Source organism: Notamacropus eugenii, chromosome 1 (assembly GCF_028372415.1).
Source record: "Notamacropus eugenii isolate mMacEug1 chromosome 1, mMacEug1.pri_v2, whole genome shotgun sequence".
Classification (NCBI taxonomy): Eukaryota; Metazoa; Chordata; class Mammalia; order Diprotodontia; family Macropodidae; genus Notamacropus; species Notamacropus eugenii.
The window spans coordinates 750,778,042-750,800,229 of record NC_092872.1 but is presented as its reverse complement, the minus strand read 5'-3'; the positions used below and the strand labels follow the sequence as shown (position 1 = coordinate 750,800,229).

Genomic DNA, 22,188 nt, shown 5'->3' with positions numbered 1-22,188 from the left:
TTTTCCTACACTGGTGTTCACTCATGTCTCCCCCATTCAGTCCCTGGATTTTCTCTCATAAGCATGTATTTTAAAAGTACAGCATTATTCCGGTCCCTCCCCTCCCACCTAACCCTCAAGTCCATTTTACCCAGCTTATCCTTCTCTTTCTCCTTAAGGTATAATCTTCTAGAGTCATCTCACCTAGATTTCCTGACTAAGCTGATGGTGAGCCCCTCAGCTCTTAGCATGGGTGGTCATAAGATAACAGACTCAATACTCCATACTCAGTTGTTTTTAGCTGGGTAGGTCATATCAGAGGGCGTGTCCTCCTGGCATATCTTTTGTTCTGTCATTTCAGTCATATCTGGTTCTTCATGACCCCATTTGGGGTTTGTTTTTTTGGGGGGGAATGGTTTGCCATATCCTTATCCAGCTTATTTTACAGATGAGGAAACTGAGGCAAACAAGGTTAAGTGATCTGCCCAAGGTCACACAGCTAGTAAGTATCTGAGACTGGATTTGAACTCATGAAGATGAATCTTCCTGACTCCAAGTTCAGGGGTCCGTTCACTATGACACCACCTAGCGCCCTCTCCCAGCACAGTCCTGGAGAATGAGAATACAAAGGCTGGATGAGTATCTAACTCTTGAGTTCTATGTTTCTCTCCTGTGCATCACAGGGGACCTTGCTGAGGGTAGGATCTCGATAAATGTTGATAAATGGACAAATGAAACCTCTGCTGCCCCCAGAGAACTGTGTCTGGCATCTCCCCAGACCTCACTCATTATACTTCTCTGTATTCATGTCTTAGCCACATGGTAGATTGAAAGTTTCTTGAAGGAAAACAGGGATTATATCTTCAATAAGTGTTTGATGAATTGAATTTGTTCATGGAAGGAGTTTGCTACCAAGTTAAGGAGAAAAGATGACCGCTCTCTCCTTCACTACTCAGTGAGCATCTGCTGTGTGAAGAGTGGGTACCCAGGTTTAAGGTTCTGTTGCCCAAGGACACAATCCCATGGAAAGAAAAAAATCAAATAACGATGCCATTTGAGGAGCTTGGTTCTTCTAGCCTAGCTCAGGCTGTGCCTAACACATAAGAGAAGATTTAGAAGTTTACTCAATGAGTTCACAGTGTGATAGGATAACCAAAAATGCCAACATGCTTTGAGGTCCCCTGGAGAGCCATGGTATCCAGAACACAAGTGTGAGCCCCTATCTGGTCCTGCCATGTCTGCAGTTTTGTGTCCTGGGCTCCCTATTTTGTCAAAAACCTTTAAAAGTTATTGATTAGAGGGGAGCCTGAGGATCATAGTCAAATAAGGATCTGTAGAAGGGATTGGTCAATCAACAAGAATGTGCCAGGATCCCTGATCAGCCTGAGGATGTTTAGTTAGAAGGAGAAGGCAGGGGGGCAGCCATACAGAAAGAAGAGGGATTAGATAGCATCTGGAGATGGGGAGGGGAGGGAATGGGAGGGGAGGGGAGGAGAGGGGAGAGGAGGAGAGGACAGGAGAGGGGAGGGGAGGGAAGGGAAGGGGAGGGGAGGGGAGGGATGGGGAGAGGAGGAGAGGACAGGAGAGGGGAGGGGAGGGAAGGGAAGGGGAGGGGAGGAGAGGGGAGAGGAGGGGAGGACAAGAGAGGGGAGGAGAGGGGAGGGGAAGGGAGGTATGGGGAGAGGAGAAGAGGACAGGAGAGGGGAGGAGAGGGGAGGGAAGGGAAGGGGAGGGGAGGGGAGGACAGGAGAGGGAAGGAGAGGGGAGGGAAGGGAAGGGGAGGGGAGGGGAGTACAGGGGAGGGGAGGGGAAGGGAGGGAAAGGGAGAAGAGGGAAGGCGAGGGGAGGGAAGGGGAGGGGAGGGAAGGGATGGGGAGAGGAGGGGAGGGAGGGGAGGAAAGGAATCTAGCCAATAAAAATCTAAGTTAATTGGGCATCTTCTGGTCATCCAAATTTACCTTCCTTTGAGAGAAGAAGGACGGGGAGGGGGAGACAGACAGGAGAGGAGGAGTTGAGTTACCCAGCTAGCTGGGTCCCCACTCAGGCAGCTGTGTCTACTCACAGATGTTGTGTTCATCCTTCATTGCCGAAGAATACCATACCATAAGAGAAATGATGACATGACTTGCACTTTGTACCCCAGAGGGTACAATCTGGATAGATTTAGGCTTAGTCCAACATTGAGACCTGTCCAAGAATGAACAGGCTGGTTACCTCAGGAGGTAAGGGAAGATGGAGCTCCACTTTCCAGGCAACCTTCAATAAAAGCTTAAGGACGTTGGGACAGGGAAGCAGCACAGGAGAGTTGTGATGTCTTTCGCCAGACAAGGTGACCTCTGACCCTCCCATCTGGTTTGGAGATGTGTTGAGTTGGAGTCATTGGAAGATTGGGGGCAAGGAGGTACCATGGCCAAACCTGAGCCTTAGGAAGCTAATTTGAGTAGCTGAGTAAGTGAGATTAGAGCAGGATTGTACAGAAATGGGGATGGACAGGATACTATTACTTAAGGATGTGCCAGGAAGGCTCCTAACAATGAGAAAGGTCTCCTTGGAGTTTGGGCCCCACCGTCCCAGGGCAGGACTCTGAGGATTGCAGGGTCCATAAGAGTCTGATTCCCTCTCTTCTGTACTTGGACCCCAAGGACAATCCCCTTAACCTGACAGCTCTGGACTGGTCCCAGCTGAGCAAGAAGGAGTGCCTGAGGTACGGAGGGCGCCTGCTGGGGAACTCCTGCCAGTTTGTCCCAGACCTGGCACTCATGTCATTCATCCTCTTCTTCGGGACATACTCCATGACCCTGTCCCTGAAGAAATTCAAGTTCAGCCGCTACTTCCCCACCAAGGTAAGAAGCCCACCTGTGAGAGGTCATCACCCTTTGGATTCCAAAGTGGAGGTTGACATTCTTTAAGTGGTCCCTGGTGAATGGAACACTTCATTTAGAGATGGGATGCCTGAGACAAAAGCTTAGTCCTGCTACTAATTCATTGTTATTATTTTTTGACTGTGGTGGACAAGGTGGGCCAAGAAGGCAAAATTCAGGATACTTTTTCACAGATCATGAGGCAGGAGATGGATCCTCCCACTGTCTCTGCCTTGATGGTCGACCCCCCTCTAGAGCAGCACATTCAGCTCCCAGAAGACCTCCAAAGGCTGCCACTTAAGGAAGAACCTAAGCAGATTAAATTCCATCTCATAAATGTAAAGCATCCTTGGGCTTTAAAATCCGATTTACAAGGACAAGATGAGGCAGACAAGACAGAAGAGCAGATCCAGGGACAGAGATCTGAGGGTACTGGTGGATTGTAAACTCCAAGTCACTTAACAGTGTGCTGCTGTAGCGGCCACAAAAGATGCTCAGGCCTTCTTGGACTGCATTGAAGGAGACTCCATGTCTGGCTCTCCTCTGGCCTGCTCAGAATGTCTGGAGGTCGTGTCCAGTTCTGGGCTCCAAACTTTGAGAAGGACATTGGTCACCTGGAAAATGGCCAGGGAGGGACAAAGGGGATGGGGAAGGGCCCTGAGATGGCACCATAGGAGGATTGTTTGAAGGAACAGAGGGTATTTAGGCCAGAGAAGTCTTATTTTCATTATGGCAAAACCTTCATTCATCCACAATTAACTGTTGGCCCAAGGTGCTGTCTAGATGATCCCCAGGTCTGAGTGAGCAGTAGATCAGTCTGAGGCAGATAGATAAAAGACCACAGATTTAAAGCAGGAAGCCACCTTTGCTCCATCCTAGAGATTTGCCCAAGACCACCCACAGTCCCTTCAAGGTCACTTACTCCCAAACCCCAGTTTTACAGATGAGGAAACAGAGGCCCAGAGAGTGACCTTCCCAAGGTCACTTGGGCAGTGAACGATAGAGGTCCACCCTAGGAGGGTACTCGGGGAGATTTCCAGCTTTCCCAGCAGGTGGGCCCAGGCCTCCCTGCTCCCCACATCCTCTTTGTGACTGTGCTCTCTCCTCAGCTGCGGAAGCTCATCAGTGACTTCTCCATCTTCTTGTCCATTCTCATCTTCGTGGCTCTAGACAGCTTCTTTGGGCTCAACACCCCGAAGCTGCAGGTGCCCACGGTCTTTAAGGTACGTGGTAAGGGCAAAGGGGAGGAGGGAGGAGAGGTGGGAGTGGGGCCACATGGGAAGGGGGGAGTAACCTTCAGCTTATTCCCTGCTCTAGCCCACCCGGGCAGACCGAGGCTGGTTCGTCTTCCCCTTTGGGAAGAACCCCTGGTGGATTTACCTGGCCAGCGCCCTCCCTGCCCTCCTGGTCACCATTCTGATCTTCATGGACCAGCAGATCACGGCAGTCATCGTCAACCGCAAGGAGAATAAATTGAGGGTAGGCTTGTGGCGGGAGGCTGTGGATTCAAGCGGCTAGAAGCCAGGTGGGTTCAGCCACTGGGCAGACGGGCTGTCTGGCATTGAGGGAAGCAGCCCTGCTGTGTGCCAGGCACTGGAACTGGAACTACAAGGAACTGGAAATAGAAAGACAGGCAGTCCCTGCTCTCAAGTTACTCACAGTCAACAGACTAAAGCAGGGAAATTTCGGTCATGTGTGGCCTTCTAAATCCTCAAGTGCAGCTTTTTGATTGAATCCAAATTTTGTAGAACAAATCCTCAAGGACTTTCAGTCATTAGGCCGCACTTGAGGATTTAGAAGGCCAGGCACAAGTTACCCACCCCTGGACTAAAATCTTTAACATCCATTAGCTAACGACGCACCTCCCTGCCAGAGGTATTTGGGGAAGCATTTTGTCATCTTCAGTGAGGTCTTGAAATATGTGCCACTCTGATTATTTTCTACAGGCAGCATGTTCTAGTGGAGAGAGCACTGGTTTGGGTTCATATCTTGCCTCTGACACCACCTGGGTGACCCCTTAACCTCTGTGAGCCTCAGTTCCTCATCTGTAAGATGAGAATAAGAGAACATCTCTCTCAGGGTGCCTGGGGGTGCCATAGTGCACAGAGCTCTGGGCCTGCAGTCAGGAAGATTTATCTTCCCAAATTCAAACCCAGCCTTAGACACTCACTAGCTGTATGACCTTGGGCATGTCACTTCCCCCTGTTTGCCTCAGTTTCCTTATCTGTGAAATGAAGTGGAGAAATGCAAAACCACTGTAGTATTTTGCCAAGAGAAGCATCTGAACACCAACAAATCTCCCAGGGCTGTTTTGAGAATTGAGAAAGCGTTTTGTAAACTTTGGAGGCTGGTTGGTGGGTGTTTATTATAATTTTAAATTTTATTTTATATTTTTAATCAATAAAAATGCACCTTCTCTCCCTCTCACCTTCCTCTCTCCATTGAGAAAGAAAGGAAAATAAAACCCTTCCCTGTGTTCACTCTTATTATTAACAAATCAAAACTCTTGGGAGGGAAGGTTGGAGGTCATCCCCACTGGACATAGGAGGTTAGAAATCAGAATCACTGTGCATCCAGGGGAGCTAGTCCAGGAGAGTTCAGTCCCAGGGCAGGAAGATTCCAAAGGAACCCCAAAATTCTCTGTCCCAGGTTATCAGTGATGACCCCCCGACACAGACCCTCCATCCTCCCAAAGTGAAGCTCCTCTCTTCCTGCCATTCTGACATTGAGCCTCAGGCTCAGAGGAGACCTTGGGGAAAGACAGGTTGGGTCCTGTAAATTGGGGTGAGCCATCCCCATGCCCCTTCAGGCTCATTAAGCAGGGACCATTGGGGAGGCTATAGAAGGGACGTGTGTTCAGATATGGGTTAGGTTCCTTCTAGGAGAACCTGAGATTTCCCTTTCCCCAAGGAACTGGGAATTCAGGTCAAAGCCTGAACTGAGTCTTTTTGAGTCCAAGCCCCTCGAGGCCACCTCAGGATTGAGCCTGAAGCAGATAATCTCAAGCCCTGGGCTTCTATCAGGAACAATATGTCTTCCTTAGGCCCAAGTGAGCAGATTCGTGCTAAACCAGATTCTCCCAGAGGACCATGGAATCAGGAAACAGCCCCACCCCCAAACCCCACCCCATCCCCCAGGCTAGAGCAACCCTATCCTCAACTCCTGCTCAGCCCCTGAGCTGCCTGGGTCACCGGGTCCACACCCATTCTGCCAGGCCAAGCCAGAACCAGATGGGGCTTTCTGGGATCAAGGAAGATGGTTCACTGGGTCAGCTGAGATGACAACCTGTATTCACCATGCTCTAAGATTCACTAACACTGCTTCTAATCAAGCTGACGTCATCTTTCCTCCTTCTGCAGAAGGCTGCAGGCTACCACCTGGACCTGTTGTGGGTGGGCATCCTCATGGCTGTGTGCTCTCTCATGGGTCTGCCCTGGTATGTGGCTGCCACCGTCATTTCCATAGCTCACATCGACAGTCTCAAGATGGAGACGGAGACCAGCGCCCCTGGGGAGCAACCACAGTTCCTGGGGGTGAGGTAGGAAAAGGCAGCAGCCTCCAGGGGCAGGGGGACCACAAAGAGGAAGAGTATGACCTCTGAGGATGGGCTCCCTGGGCACACCATGCAGGGCCCAAGCCTCCTACATCCTTTGCCTGCAGAGATAAAGATCGCCTTTTTCGCTTGGCATTGAAGGCTCTCTTTACCTACCCTACACAAGTCGCCTTCTTGGCTCTGGACAAACTGATCTCTTACTTTCCAGACTCCACACATTTGATCACACTATTTCCACTCCCTCTCCCTCCTCTCACACACCTGAAATTGCCTGTCACAACTACTTAGATCATTCCACTGCCAGCTCCGACCTCCATGAAGCCTTGTCTGGTTACCTGGGAAGGTTTTCTTTCCTCTGAAATCACTCAATGGTTCTATCTGCCCCAGCACAGACCACCTGGGGGCATTGTGGTTGTCAGTCACCTTCTCCTGGGTAAGTCACTTGTCTCCTCATCAGAGAGCAAGCATTCATGAAGCTCCTACTGTGTATCAGGCACCATACTGGGCTCAAGGGATACAGTGACCTAAATGACAGTACTGTCCCTGGATTCCTTTGTATCTTGCTGGCTGAAAACATGTCCACAGACAAGAAAACACAAATATAAAGTAATTAATAGGGGGCCGTGAGGGTGCCCCCCAAATGGTCCAGGTGAGTCCATATACCCCTTAGACATTGCTTGGGTTAATTCAATACAATGAATGTTTGTCTGAGCAGAACTGAGCCCACCCTGTGCGACCTGCCATTAGGGGAATGAGACACCAAAGCCAATCGCCCTAAGACACAATATTCCATGAAATGTTGCCCAACACAGTCCTGGGAACTCCGATCTCCCTGGGGTTCTATTTCTCTTCATGGCCATCACATGGTCACCACTTGTCAAGAGCAGCCCATGTGCCAAGTGCTCCATGCAGGGAGTCCTTCAACGTCTTCTCATCAGGAAACCAAGGTGGTCCCCAAGTCTTAAAGGCTGCCCCAGAGGAGGGTCAGCAGACAGTACCTTATAAAGGCCTGTCTGAGGATGCATGGGGGTGCTTCAAGGACCAGCATGGTCACATGGGCCACAAGCTGATGGGTCTTTAAACACAGCAGATCCCAAAGCTGGAGAAGGGCCATTAGCTATGATCCTTGAGGAAAGAACACCTAAACAAGGTCATAGGCCCTTTCCTGTCCGGAATTCCCTCTAGTGACCTTCCTGCCTCCCACAGAGTCCCTTTCCTGATTAGACCCCAAAGGCAGGGGGCAATGTCTCTAGAAGACCATTTAAAATATTAAAAGTGCATACCCAGGCTTGGAGGCATTGATCACAGATACCCCAACTATGGTGGGACAAAGGCAGTAAGAGGCAGTGGAGGGGAGTGACAGCTCTGGGCTTGGAATCAGGAACAACAGAGTAGAGATGAGCCTGGGTTCTCGAATATGTCCACACAATGTAGACTGGCAGGTTCTCCCAGCCTGGGAAAGACCATCTGCACTTAGTCTGAGACCCAACCTGGCTATATTGGGATATATCAGCGTGGCCATGGGGCCACATGTTTTTTGGTGACCACAACCTGAATTTCCTTTCACTCCATCCACCCCCACAGCGTACAACCCTAATTCGGGTCTTTGAGATATATAATATATATTTCCCAGAAAGCTCACTGGTCAGTTCAACAAACACTGATAAAATTCCTGCCCTACATTCCTTCAGTGCTTTGCTTTAGGTGCCAAGATCTGTTGGTGGGAGTAGCTAGCTCCAGCTGGGAGAGCAGGGAGCAGGGTCTGTCATTGAGAAGATCATGGTGGTCTTGGAGGGGAGGGAGCAGTGAGTGAATGGGTGACCAGGCTGGAGGGCACACCAGGGCCAGAGAGGGCAGGCCCAGGGTTCTTGGTGTGGGCTCCCGAGGTCAGTGCCAATGAAGAGGGAAAAGCAGGCCGGTCAAGTCAACAAGCATCTACTAAGCTTCTATTGTGTGCCAAATGCTGAGATTACAGAAGAAAGTCAAAAATGACCTCTGGCCTCAAGGATCTCCCATCCTAAGGGAGGAGAGGGCCCTGGAGAACAAGGCTCCCTGTCATGGTTGGGTCTAGACTCGGTGGGGAGCTTCCCTTGACCTTGTTCATCATCTCTTCATCACCAGGGAGCAGAGAGTAACAGGGATCATCGTCTTCATCCTGACGGGAATCTCTGTCTTCTTGGCTCCCATCCTGAAGGTGAGGCGCCCCATTCCTGCCTGCCATGTCTCTGGGGTGAGCCAGCGAAGGCCTCCAGAGGGGAGGGAAAGACACCTACCTTCTCGAGCACCAAGGCAGCCCCATCTCTGGGGACAAGCCCCATCTCACCCCGACAAGCTTCAACCACCTTCCTCCCCGTCTAGAGGCAGCAGCCCTGAGATGCTTCTGAGCCGAGGTCCAGCGCATGGGGTTTTCAAAGCAGTTTACACTTAGTATGGCATCATGCCATGTGTGGATGGGATGAGAAAGGATGAGGAGAACCAAGGCGGGTCCGCTGGGTTAGACTTCGCCCCTTCTAGAGAAGGGGATCTGCAGGGAGGCGGGGGAGAGGTGACACCCTAACAGCCCTAACCGCGAGAATGATCCCGTTGCCCTGGGAGGGAGTGGCCATGCCTCGCAGCAAACAGGTTGCTTCTGCACGGAGCCGGCCTCTGGCCTCTGAGCTCCCTTCCACCTCCGCGGTTCTGAGATCCGCCAGCAAGACCGCCCTGAGAGGCATCCTTCCCTGTTTCTCCCTTAGTACATCCCGATGCCCGTGCTCTATGGTGTCTTTCTCTACATGGGGGTGGCCTCTCTGAATGGGATCCAGGTAAGGCTCCCCAGTGCGTGGGTTTGAGGCTGACACTCCCCGCCGCGGGTTCCGATCTCCCTGGTCCTGCCCACGCCGGCTGTCACGGGGGCCCTGGTGGGCCCTGGCCCCAATCCTGAGCCTCCTCCCCAGTCCAAAGCCCTGGGCTCAGCCCCTTGAGGCCGCCCTCGCTCCCGCGCACGTCAGGTCCTCCACCTGACCCCACTAAGCCTGGTGCTCTCTTGGCCAGTTCTGGGACCGCTGCAAGCTCTTCCTGATGCCAGCCAAGCACCAGCCGGACTATGTGTTCCTGCGCCACGTGCCTCTGCGCCGCATTCACCTCTTCACCCTGGTGCAGGTCCTCTGCCTGGCCATCCTGTGGATCCTCAAGTCCACCGTAGCGGCCATCATCTTCCCTGTGATGGTGAGAGCTGACCCTGCCCCCACCTCGTGCCTGCCCTTCCTTACTTGCCACTGGATAAAGCTCGGCCTGGGAGGATCAGTGGGTCAGGAAACATGCACTAGGTGCCTACTCTATGCCAGGAGCTATGCTAAGCACAGGGGATGCAAAGAAAAGCAAAAAACAGTCCCTGCCCTCAAGCAGCTTGTATTCTGCTGGGCTGGGGGTGGCATTGGGAGGAGAGGAGTGATGGATGGCACTAGGTCAGGGGTGATGGAGGCAAAGCAGAGATCCCAGGGACGGCTCTGAGAAAATGGAGAGTGCAGAGAAAGCTCAGTGAGTGGGAGAGAGCTGAGAAGGCTTCACAAAGGAGGTGAGTCTGGAAGGAAGAGAAGGGACCTAGGGCGGGGGGGGGGGGGGGGGGGGGAGAAGATGCCCCCAACTGGGGGGGGAGTGGCGGCTGGTGGGGCTGGGCCATCAAGAGAGTGAACATCAGGTGTGAGGAAGGACTCCTCCTCCTCCTCATCGGGCCTGGCTGGAAGGGAGAGGATAAATAGTGGGAAAGAAGCTTTGAGTGGCAGGGCAGGAGCAAGCCAGGCTGAGACCCCTCAGAGAGCCAGAGCTGAATGGAAGCTGTCCACCCAGAGATCCCAGGTCTGAGAGCGATGGTCTACTTTTTCACAGTAGACCTTCAACATGGCCCCATTGTATAGCCCAGGAAAACCAAGCCTGAGAGACCTTAGATGCTGAGTCCGAGATTGCAAAGTGATCAGGATCATAGATCTAGAACCTGGGAGATTCTCTAATCCAACCCCCCTCCATTTTAAAGGAGAAGGAACTGAGGCCCAGAGAGGTCAAGTGACCCAGGCTCTTGCTTTTAGAGGTAACATTCTTTCCACGGAGACAGTGCATCCATCAAGAGACAGCACTGTGGGGAGAAGCTGGACCCCTGGAGGACAGAAGATTTGATTCTTGAGGCCCCTTTAGCCTGCTGCCTCCTCCTCCTTCTCTCCCTCCATCCCCTCTGGGAGCTCCAACCCCTCTCCATCCTTCTCTTCCCAGATCTTGGGTCTCATCATTGTGCGAAAGCTGTTGGACTTCGTCTTCTCCCAGCATGACCTGGCCTGGATTGACAACATCATCCCTGAGAAGGAGAAGAAGAGGAAAGGGGCCCAGGATGGTGGTGGCAGTGGCTGCAGCGGCTGCAGTGACAGTGAAGAGGTGGGCAGGGCCAGGCCTGGGGAGGCTGAGAGGCCAGGGAGAGCACCAGGGAGGGAGACATACCCCATCCATTCCAAGGCCAGGATTTGCCCTCTGGGCTGAGTAGCTGGCCAGAATGTCACCAGTACGTGAGCCCCTCCATCTCCAGGAGGGAGGGAGACCCAGCAGGGTTCAGAGGGAGCCCCATCTCTGCCCAGCCACCAGGTAAAAGGATCAACACTGTGCCAACCTGCTGTGTACCCCTGCCCCTCCTGGGCAGCCAGAAGCAAAGCAGAAGCAGAGAATTCAAACTGAATGGAGCTGGCTAGAGTTGAGTGAGGCAGGCAGGAAAGTGTAGGCTGCTGGGGCAGAGCCCACTCTGTGAATATTTATTAAGCACCTACTATATACCAGGCACTGGGCTGGGGATTCACAGGTTGTGTTTGTCCTTCGTTCTTAAAGAGGATCATGACATCAAGATGGTGCCATGACTTGCAGTTGACTTTGATTTGAGTGAGGGAGGACAGTGCAAGGTCATGAGCCTCACCTTCTTCTCCTGAGCCATCTGGGTTCAGTGGCCTGATATTCATCAGGATGACTGGAGATGACCCAGGAGGCAATGTGAGACCCTGGACCTTTCTTATCACATTCTCACTTTGAGTGAGATACATTCATTCAATGAACAGACTTCTTTAAGTAGTTACTCAAGGGATGGCCCCTTTAATCAAAAACAAAAAATCAAACTGGGAGGAAAAAACCCTCAGGGTTCCTGAGTAAAAGAGAAATAATTACTATTTAGTAATTTCTGGAATTCAAAGAAGAGTCAAATATAGTTCCTACTCTCAGGGAGCCCATGGGCTAAGGGGGCATGGGTGGAGGTGGGGACTAAAGCCCTTGGGGAGGCAAAACTTCTTGTGGGTGCTGTTTCTCCCCGGGCAGATTGCCACTCCTTACTGCTCTAGGCCACCATCTTCCCCACTGGCTGCAGCTGAAATCATTTGTCCCCTTGGGCAAGACCAGGGGTTGGGCCCATCTACTGTGAGGCAGGCTTTCACCAAGACCAGACTTTCCAACATGGTAGACAATGTGGACACCTCAGCTCCACCCTCCCCTCCATCCCCACTCTCCGCCATGTCATGATGAACACTTCCCTTGGAAGGACTCTTCCTACAAATGAAACAAGGGGTGTCTACTCCAGTTGGGCCCACTGTTGAGAACTCTGCACAGTCCTTCCCAAAAGGGTTCTTTCCTTTACTGATCAGCATACCAGTGAGTGTTTATTGAGCACCAGCCATCAGGTAAGGGCTGTGTTGGACACTTTGAGGGCATCCAAAGCTTAGGCTTTTCAGTTGGGTCTAATTTGTTGTGATCCCATTGAGGGTTTTCTTGGCAAAGAGACTAAAGGGGTTTGCCATTTCCTTCTCCAGCTCATTTTACAGATGAGAAAACTGAGACAAATAGGGTGAAATGACTTGCCCAGGCTCACACAGCTAGTGTCTGAGGCCAGATTTGAACTCAGGTCTTCCTGACTCCAGGCCAGGCTCTCTTATCTACTCTGTCACCAACATGCCCAAAGATTAAAGTACCCAAGTAGCTTAAGCTAGAGCCAGTTGTGGAGACAGATGGGATAATTAAGAACAATTCAATGAAGATGAGTGGAGGGTTCCTTGGAATTTGAAGTGCCTCCATAGCCAGGTTTGAAGAGAAGGGGCTGAGGCTGGGGAGGGGAAGGTCTTAAAGGCCACTGTCTATGGCAGATGCCTTAGAAGGGGTGTGAACACATCTTTGGAATGGACATGTCAATGGGAAATCCCATGAACCTCCACTTTGGGGGCAACTAGTGGGTTCCAGAAATGAGGCCTACTTGCATCTCTATGACAAGGGTCACAGTGCAGGCAGGCAAGGCTGTGTCATGACATGGAATGAACCTGGAGTCAAAAGACTCAGGAGGGAGTTCCAGCCCTGCCGCATCCTAGCTGTGTGACTTTGGGCAAGTCACTAAGCTCTTGTCTTACCTCCCTCCTTGGGCCACTGGGGTGAAAGAGCTTTGTCACCCTGTCAGCACTACAGCAGTGGAAGGTGGCTATTGGTGATGATGATGATGGTCCCAAAGGGTTCTTACTTCCAGGGATATGGGAGATCTTGGCTTGTTCTTGAAATACAGAGAAGTGTTCCCTGAGCATTCCTTAGTGGCCCCACCTTCATTGTTCCCTTGTGTTGTGAGGAGGGTGCCATTTTGTGACCTGTTGGTATATTTCCCACCTGATTTGCCAAGCATGCACACTGTTCACCTCCAGAGTACTTATTGGCTTTTTTCCTGATGTTTCTTCCCAGCCCCAGTTCCCTTCTCCCTCAGTTATAAAGATCCCCATGGAACCTGTCCAGTCAGATCCCCAAAATGGTATCCATTGCATTGCCAGTAAGTAAAACACCTTCCTGCTTGCTCTGACCTTCTGACGTCTCTTCCATCTACCAGCTTTGGGGGCTGCATTTGTGCTTTACAGTAGGTCACATTCAGAGAAGGTATGGGGAAACAGGGCTTGGATGGGGGCTGAGCCAAGAGCATTATCAGGAACTTAGGTCAAATCTTGAACTCATGTTATCAGCCTTATTTAGGCAAAGGCACCTATGGCTCCCATAAGATCACAGGCTTCTCTGAAACAGGGTTTACAACTGGAAGTCTAATCCAAAGGTGCTTACCCTGGGGTCCATGAACTTTTTAGAAATATTCTGATAAATGATTTCAACATGATTGGTTTCCTTAGCAATCCTATGTATTTTATTTTATGTCTCCCTGAGAAGGTCAAGGTCCATAGACTTCCCCAGATTGCCAGAGGGGTCAGGGACGCACAAAAGGCAAAAAAGCCTTGCTCTAATCAAGCCCTTTCTTTTTGTAGAGGAAACTGAGGGTCAAGGAGAGCCAATGTCTTGCCAATGTCCTACAAGTAGTAAGAGGCAGAACTAACTTTCAAATGAAGTTCTTCTAACTTCCAACACAACATTTGTCCTTTCATGTTTTCCATCTCCTAGATGCTCTTTCATTTTCACTCACCTATGATATTGCCCCAGAGGCAGTGTGGTGGCTGGTGAAGAACTGGGTTCAAGTCTCTCCTTTGACACCTGCTGGCTGTGTGACTCTGTACAAGTCATGTTCTCAGTACTCTGGGCAGCTCCCTAAGGCTTGACTTAAAGAGAACAGCTGTCCTGTATTGCTAGAGGGAGTTTGCTCATAGTCCTTCATAGTAATGGGATCCCAGGTCCAGACTCTATCCCTATGATAGAACCCCAACCCTTGGGTTACTTCCATCCACACAAGAAGTCTGCTGTTTGAAGACTGACCCATCTGCAAATGGCCAAGTGGATACTTCCCAGCTTCCTAGAGAGCTTTGTAGAAATGACTTTGAAAGTTCAAGTCAGAAGAAAATCTTATTGGTCAGTCAGCAAACATTTATTAAGGGCCCACTTTGTGCCAGGCACTGGGCTAAGTGCTGAGGATACAAAGAAAGACAAAAACAGTCCCTGCCCTCAAGGAGCTACCAGTCTAATGGGCCTAATGCTCTCTAAGGTCCTCTATGGTCCTATAAAATGATTATGATGCTGTTTGGACAACTGACCTCTTGGGCCTTCTCAGATGTCAATAGACACAAGCCAGTATTATCATGATGGTGGTCTTTACCCACTGGGGAAGACCCTTCTCTGGGCTCTAGGGAAGATGGTTAATGTGGCTTGAGATGTTCTTCTCCAGGCCACAGACTCAGGGATGGGTGATGATGGTGCTGCTGCTGCCAGTGACAGACACCTGAGGTCCCAGGCTACCATCTCTGCCCCTCCACATCACCCATGACTCTAAATTCTCTTGCTCTTTCCCTCCCTCTCTTGAGGGAGATGGAGGCAGTGTGATATAACAGAAAGAGTACTCTGAAGTCACGAGCCTTGGGTTCATATCCTGACTCTTGCTGCCTCATATCTATGTAACCTTAGGCGAGTCACTTGACCTTTGTGTTCCTCAATTTCCCCACTGTAAAATGGGGGCAGGAGAGGGCATGCTGGGTCAGATGGCCTCTAGATCCCTTACAATTCTGCAGCTGTAGTCTTCACTGTCCCCTCCACTTCCCCTGCCCCACTCCCTTCCTGTCTTGCTTCCTTTGCTCCTACATCCCCATCTCTCTTTTCCTGGGTTCTGCTGTTCCTTGCTCCTTCCTGAGCCTCTCCACCCCTTGTCCTGCAGATTTAAGCAGTCCCTGTTGCTGGCCTTGAGGTCAACAGAGGCCTCTCCCCCAAACCAGGCTCATCTTTCAGTCTGTGATCTTTCCCTTTAATGAGAGTTCCGAGATTGAAGATTGGAAAGAGGAAGGGATGGTGCTGGGTGGGCAGGGGTGAGGTGGGAGAGCACTGAAGGAACAAAGTCTTCTCATTTCTTGTCTTCCCCCCTCAGGAAAAAGAGCTTCCAGCTGGAGTTATTCCCTCAGATCCCTTCCTCAGTGATTCCGACGCAGATCGAAGGTAATTGATGTCCCTTGGGTGGTCATCAATGGGGCCCGGGTGCTCAGGGGCCAGGTGCTCAGGGGCCATGGATGAGCTGCCAAGTCAAACTCTAGGCCCATCCTTGGCCTTCCCAGCCCCACCTTAATGTGATGGTGCCATCATAACACAACAAAACTCAGCTCTTTAGTGGGAGAATAAGAGCCCAAATGGGAAGCCAGATGAGAAAATGGAGCCCTGCCCAACTTCTGGTGAGGGAGGAAAGTCAGGGGCAGGGGCAGAGTGAGAAAAATGCTGCCAAGAAGCCTAAAGACTTGAAACACCCCTTGTGGAAGGCACATTCCACCGCTGCCTCATCAGGCATGAACTGGTCAAATCTCAGGCCCTGGGAGGCCTTGCCCCTGGAGCATGAGCCCTCCGGGGCACCCCTGTCAGGGAGGAGGGCCTGACAGGCTCTAGAGAGGAGTGGCTGTTGTATCTGAGTCTAAAGGCCCAACCAGCTCCTCTCAAAGAGATCTATCCACAGACAGTCAGCCCTGAAGGGTCACAGTAGCTCTCTAAGCTTTGGAGGGCTGGCTATCTGCATGAGAAGAGAAGATACAACAGAGGATAACCCAAAATCTGGAAGAGAGAGGGCCTGATAAGCCCATAGCCAGAATCCCAGCCCTACCAACTATCTGGCACTAAGAAAGGAGGTGACCAAGGAGACATAGCAACTTCACCATTGACCAGGGCAGGACAGGGACAAACCTGCACTCCAGAAAGGCATTCGGGAAGGAGCACAAGCCAGGAGTCAGAGGGGCAGTTGAGCCACCAAGGGGAGAATCAATGAAAGAATTAGGAAGAGTGAAAGGGAAGGTCCAGTCCCAAAGGTGAGCTCAGCAGTGACAAGGAGGTATGATGTCTGTGGGCTCCTGTGGGCAGAGGCAGCAGGAGGGACCACAGCTACCTTGGACACATCCCAGTTCTGTGACTGGGCTGGTCACCCAACCTCTTGTGGTCTAGGAAGTTGTGTACAACCTAGACAGGAGTTTCCTCACCCAGCTGCTCCCCAGCCCACTGAAAGCCTGCACAAGCCCCTTCCTATTCCTATCCCTTTGGAATGTGCTTTCCCAGTAGTGATTCAGGGAAAGTGAGGCAGGAAGGGAGGCAGCTCAGTGTGACCTTCAAGTCCAACTGAAGGATCATATTATCTAAGTACAAGGCCCTTAATGGGGCTCCCTCTACCATTGTCTCTCAGCACCCTCTCCTCCTTTGAAGGTCGCTCCAGTAGCCTGTATCATCTGATCCAAATCCTTGTTTCAAGTGGTGATCAGCCCTTGGCTCACTGTTCTTCTGCAATCTGCTCCTTCCCCTTATACTCAGGGACCCCAAAATACATACTGAAATCTCTTTGAATAACCTGTCCTCCCAATTCACCAATCTCTTCCAATTCCAGCATATCCAAATCTACTCTGCCTCAACTCGCCTCTGGGATGTCACCATCTCCCAGAGCTTGGCCATCTCCATCATTCTCAACTCTCAACTTTCGATATGAAACATCCTGTCCTTTCATCTCTCCCTCCCCCTCACTCCTCCAAAACATGTTCCTCAACCTCAACACAAGTTGCTCCATCCTTCTCAGTTCTCCCAGTTTATTTCTCTATTCCAGCCCCAGTTTCCCCCCAGGAGTCTTCACTTTATCTATTTATTCACTCATTCATTCCACAAACACTCTTTAAGCACTGACTGTATGCAAGGCACTGTGGAGGTCACTAGGGATACAAAAGTAAAATCAAAAGCCAATCCCTGCCTTGGAAGAGTCTGTGTCCTTGGGGAAAAGATTTACATGGATAAAAAGGAACTAGAGAGTTGGAGGACAGTGACAAAGGCCTGGGAGAGGCTTCCCCTTGCCCTCAGCTCAGGGCAGCCTCCTCCTTGGCCTCTGCCCATCCACTCAGCTCAGGGCCTCTTCGCTGCCTCTTTCTGTCAACTTTCACATTCTCTAATCAGCTGGGCCCTGATTATCACACAACAAAACCTCCTGGATTTACTCTGTCTCTCTCTGTCCCACTCCCCTCAGTCCCTAACCCTCTCTTCTCAAGCCCACAACCCCATCCTGCCTGCTTCCTCCTCAGCAGAAACCCTTGCCTTCTGCTTTACTAAGAAAATTAAAAGCACCCTGCAGGGACTTCCTCTCCCCTGAAGATCAGTACCCTATCCTCTCCTCTATTTCTGCCACTGAAGAAGAGGTCTAGCCAAGGTCCTTCTGTCCTGCTCCTAAAAACTCATCTGATTCTGCTGTCCCCTTATCTCTCCTCCCTCCCACTGCCAAATTCCTAGAAAGAATCATCTATAATCTTGGCCTCCGTTATCTCTCCACCCACACATTTCCCAGGCTTGTTACTGAAACACTTGTCTTTGAAGTTGCCACCTCTCTCCAGACTGCTAAATAGAATGTCCTTTTCCTTACAACTCTGTGAAGTATTATCCCTGTTTTACAAGTGGGTAAACTGAGGTAGACAGAGGTTGGGTGACTTGCCCGAGGCCACATAGTTAGCAAAGCTCTAGGGCAGAATTGAAACTCAGGTTCTCCTCACTCCAAGTCAGCACTCTACTTCAACACCTAGTGACTTGTACATCTTACGGTATATGAAGTCCAGTATCTAGAAATAGGGAATTGATAGCTCCATCAGACTCCATCCTGGCCAGATCACACCTAGGGCATTGTGTCTAGTGCTTGGATACACTTCAGGAGGGACATGCATCTAGAATACAGCTAGAGGAGGGCAGTCGGGATGTTGAGGTCTGGTGACCATGTCGTGCAAGGGATTTGGATATATTTACCCTAGAGTTAAAAGAGGGAGGGTCTGAAATGGATGAAGGAGTGTTGGGATTAGATTTTTCCCCCTCAAGGGTGGGACAATAGGTGAAAGGTACTGGGGATGCTGAGGGCAGTTAAATCGAAGGATTTCATCTGACTAATTCCTGACAATTAGAGATGTCTGAAAATGAACCAGGTCAGCTTTGGGGGAGGGTGTGCATGGGAGAGGACAAATGAGTTCCAACCCTAAATGGAATCAGAGACTAAATGACCCCTTGTTCAAGAATAGACAAGGTTAGTTAATATTTTGAGTATAGTTGGTACCCAGTGACCTCTAACCCTATGACTGCGTTCACTGAATCTCAAGGGGAGATGGGGCCTGAGATGCCTCCCAGACCACTGTACCTGAACTCAAGTATTCAAAATTTCCTGAGTTCCCCTGGTTCGGAGATGAAGGCAATCTCATGAAACTGATTCACTAACACGACAAAGCTTAGCAACTACCAAACTGGATCTTCAATTGGCAGGATTTTAGGTAGTAAGGAGAGGGCGTTTTTCTTAGGAAGAGGTGGAGATACCTGCTCCTCAAAGTAACCTGTTGGGGTCAGCATTGCAGAAAAATTGGAACTTTCAGGATTGAGTTTGTTCTCCCTTTTTTTTTTTTTAAAAAACCAAGTCGTCAGAAGGCAAGCAGACTGCCAGCCCCAGGCTCCCTGAAGGTCCTGGGGAGGCAGAGGAGGCCCAGTCAGGTCAATCCTTCCTCCTCTACCCTTTGCTCTCTGGTTTCCCCCACAGTATCACCTTACACTTGAAGATTTCCTGCCCACCTTCACCTGCCTTCAACTACTCACGGAGCCTAGGTTTTCCAATGCCACAAGTGAAGATTGAGATGGAGTCGGACTATGAGCATGGAGATGGAGAGAAACATCCCAGAGACATTGGCAGTGAAACCACACTGTAGGTTCTAGAGTTTCAGCCTTTTCATTCTCCAGGCCCTACCTCCAGAATGCACTGGCTGGCTGAAGAACAGACAGGAGCCTGGCTGTCTCTTATACACACACACCCCTATTCTTCTCTAGGGGCAGAAATACAGAGATCCCTTTGACACCCCCTCCCCAATATTTCCAAGATCCTTCTGCAAAAACTGAGCTCTGACCTTCATTCATCTCCTTCCTGTCAATCAAGCCCCAACTTCCCCACCCTCTCCCTCCCACCCCTGTCCTCAAGTACTACAGGAAAGACAAGCAACAGTACAATTCTTTAAAACTTTGGGAAGGGATAGAATCTAGAAACGCAGACATGGTAGATCATTTGCTGCTCTGTCCTGCTGGTTTGGAATCTCAAAGGTATTGTCTTGGACGCTAAACATTAGCATTCCCTGCCTCCATTTCCAAATCCCAAGCCTGATAGAAATCTAGACCTATTGGACCACCCATCATCAGGGGTACTCTATATTCTACCCTCCTGGGGAACCAACCCCGATATGTGGACTGTTAGGAGCTGAGATGAAATCCCGCTTCTGCCCACCACCTGAGACCTGATAGTCATCTATGAACTCTCCTGAAAGGGGGTAAAAATGTAAGCACAAAACCTTACCATCTGGCCACCAACAGTCACATCATGACTTACACACAGACATCCAGGCTGGGGTCCCCTAGGCCATCTTTTCCTTAGGGTGGTGACAGCTTTTCTCAGTAAACCATCACCCATTCTTGTTCTGAACAGCCCTCTATCCCCAAGAATATATTTTCAGAGGTTCCTGAAAGCCTCACTTCATAAAATTCACCCCCATCAGTGACTGGTAATATCCTTAGGACATTGGCCATCAGTCTGCCTTGACTTCCTGGATACAATTCTTGCTGTAACTACATTCCATCCATCCAAACATAACAGGCAGCTACGAAGGAAAGCAATAGACCTTAATGTCTAGGTCAGCTTACTGCACCAGTAAACCCTACTATTCAATAAACAAGGCACCAGGCTCCACACATTTTTTAAACTTCCAAGAAAGACCCTGTCTCTGCTCTGGGGAAAGACACAAGCTGATTGATACAGCCAAGATGTAAAGAGTGCAAAGTCTCATGTCTTAGTCCCAAGTGAAGGTCAAGATGTACTGAGAAAGTGTTCGAACTCATGTGGCACAGGGAAAGAAGGCAGAACAAGGAAGATGCTTCCTAAGATGATGGCTAGGATAGAGAAGAAAATAGTCAATCTCTCTTTAAAAAATGAGGTGGAGGAAAACCCAATACATAAAAACTGTTAAGCTCTTATCTGAGTACTACCGAAAGACCAAGCTTAGGTTACTGTACCTCTTCCTCATTCACTCATCCTAGCTAAGGTTCCTACAAGGTCTGTCTGCAACATGGGCAGTCTAGGTCTACACAAACAAAGACTCAGGGCTAAACACGCCTTGGTCAAGCTTGGTAGCAATAATCACAGTTGGCACTGATGTAGCATTTGAAAGGCTTTTCTCCACTCTCCATGTTTCATCTCACAAACTTCTCATGGCTTTGGTAGATTACATTTACCTTTTACCATTCTCATTGCCCAGATGGAGGAACTGGCTTTACCATGGTCATAGATGCCTGGTCTAATGTCAGAAAAAAGATTCGAATCTGTTTTCCTGATTCCAAGACCACTGTTGACACTATATGACTCTGCCTCTCCTCTTGCTTTGGAAAAATGGGTTCCATTCATTGTTGGTGGAACAAACACTTTGGAACTGTTAATAGTGTTTTGTTTTTTTAATTTCTGAGTTAAGAAAAACTGGCATTTATTCACTTGTAGTTTTAGAACTCTGCTATTTCAAATCAAAAAAAAAAACAAACAAAAAACCCCCTTTTACACAAACAGTAAATATTGTCTGTTTTTAATTCCTGAACCATGCCTGCATTTGGGCACATTCCTATCTGTCCATTGGAAAGGAACTCACTTTCTACACTCAGAGCACATCAGTGTTTAAGAGTTAATTTTAGCTTTAGCCAGGTATTCTAGTGCTACATCTTGGAAGAATAATTTTTCAGCATGGCTTCTTACTGAATTGACAATATCAAATACCAACAATTAGAACATTATGATCTAGCCCAAGTGTACTTGGTCAACAGGATTGGACATGCGTCATCATGGATATACATTATAAGCCTTGCCTCCGCACACAAAAAGAGGGCATTACTTCAAACCATGGGCCTAGAGCTCACACACACACACACAGTCCCTTCTGGTAACAGTAATCATGTGGGACCACAGGCATGTTTTCTTCTTTTATAACCAATACTATATAGCTAAGGGGCTAACCTTTAAAAAAAAAAAAGGTGGGTGTTTTTGTTTGCTTTCTAAACTTGGGCTGTTTTCTCATAGCACTTATATCTGAAATACAGAAACCCAGAAACGAGCCTGCCCAATCGGCGAATCAGCTAAGCTGGGATGACAGCATTCTTAATTTTGCTTTTTACAAACCAATCGCTGTAATTTTCACGGTACTTGTTTATATTTTGTACATATGTGAAAACAACCAGATTCCAATGGTGTCTTAAGGTTTTCAGAAACGGTTAGTTGGTACCACCTGCCACACGGAGGCCAGTAAATATTTTATATGTCATGTTACCAACAATTCAATAAACAAGGAAATTCTGTTCGCTTTGCCCGTGTTTTCAAAGTGTCAACAGAGTCCTGTCCCTCTCGGGAGATGGGTAATACCCATGAGGAAACAGATACATATTAAGTATAAAGTGTGCTAAGCACTTTACAAGGTCCCATTTGACCTCACAAGCCCAGGAGGGAGGGGAAGGTTAAATGACATACCCAGGGTGATGCAGCAAGTAAGTGTCTGAGGCTGGATTGGAACTTGGGTCTTCCTGATTCCAGGCCCAAGGCTCTAGCTAGTGCACTATTTAGCTCTCTGTTAGGGCAGTGGTCACCACGCCCCAATCTCCCCCACAGAACCCAGTATACGGCAAAAGGGACACTACAGCACCCTTCAGGGCTGGGGTCTGTTCCCAGAGTTATTCCTGTGAATAAGCCTCCAAACACCAGTCATTTCATCAGACTGGTTACACCTTCTTATAGTAAAGTCTGAGTTAAACTTCACATAACAAAGTGACTCAAATTAATGTTTAAAAGACAATGTC

General features: G+C 49.5%; 1 protein-coding gene across 5 annotated transcripts in view; it reads left to right on the top strand.

Annotated features, from left to right (window-relative positions):
• SLC4A5 (solute carrier family 4 member 5) overlaps positions 1 to 21,692 on the top strand; it is a 119,555-nt gene extending 97,863 nt beyond the window's left edge. For 4 of the 5 annotated variants that reach the window (XM_072641362.1, XM_072641285.1, XM_072641445.1 and 1 more), the window contains 11 exons: positions 2,622 to 2,822; positions 3,950 to 4,063; positions 4,158 to 4,319; positions 6,200 to 6,378; positions 8,515 to 8,587; positions 9,129 to 9,197; positions 9,427 to 9,600; positions 10,639 to 10,797; positions 13,111 to 13,195; positions 15,212 to 15,279; positions 18,857 to 21,692. In XM_072641362.1, coding sequence (XP_072497463.1) covers positions 2,622 to 2,822; positions 3,950 to 4,063; positions 4,158 to 4,319; positions 6,200 to 6,378; positions 8,515 to 8,587; positions 9,129 to 9,197; positions 9,427 to 9,600; positions 10,639 to 10,797; positions 13,111 to 13,195; positions 15,212 to 15,261 — 1,266 coding nt within the window. In that variant the 3' untranslated portion in view covers positions 15,262 to 15,279; positions 18,857 to 21,692. The remainder of the gene's footprint in view (positions 1 to 2,621; positions 2,823 to 3,949; positions 4,064 to 4,157; positions 4,320 to 6,199; positions 6,379 to 8,514; positions 8,588 to 9,128; positions 9,198 to 9,426; positions 9,601 to 10,638; positions 10,798 to 13,110; positions 13,196 to 15,211; positions 15,280 to 18,856) is intronic. The other variant, XM_072641584.1, reaches the window with a different exon arrangement.
• The last annotated feature ends 496 nt before the right edge of the window (positions 21,693 to 22,188 follow it).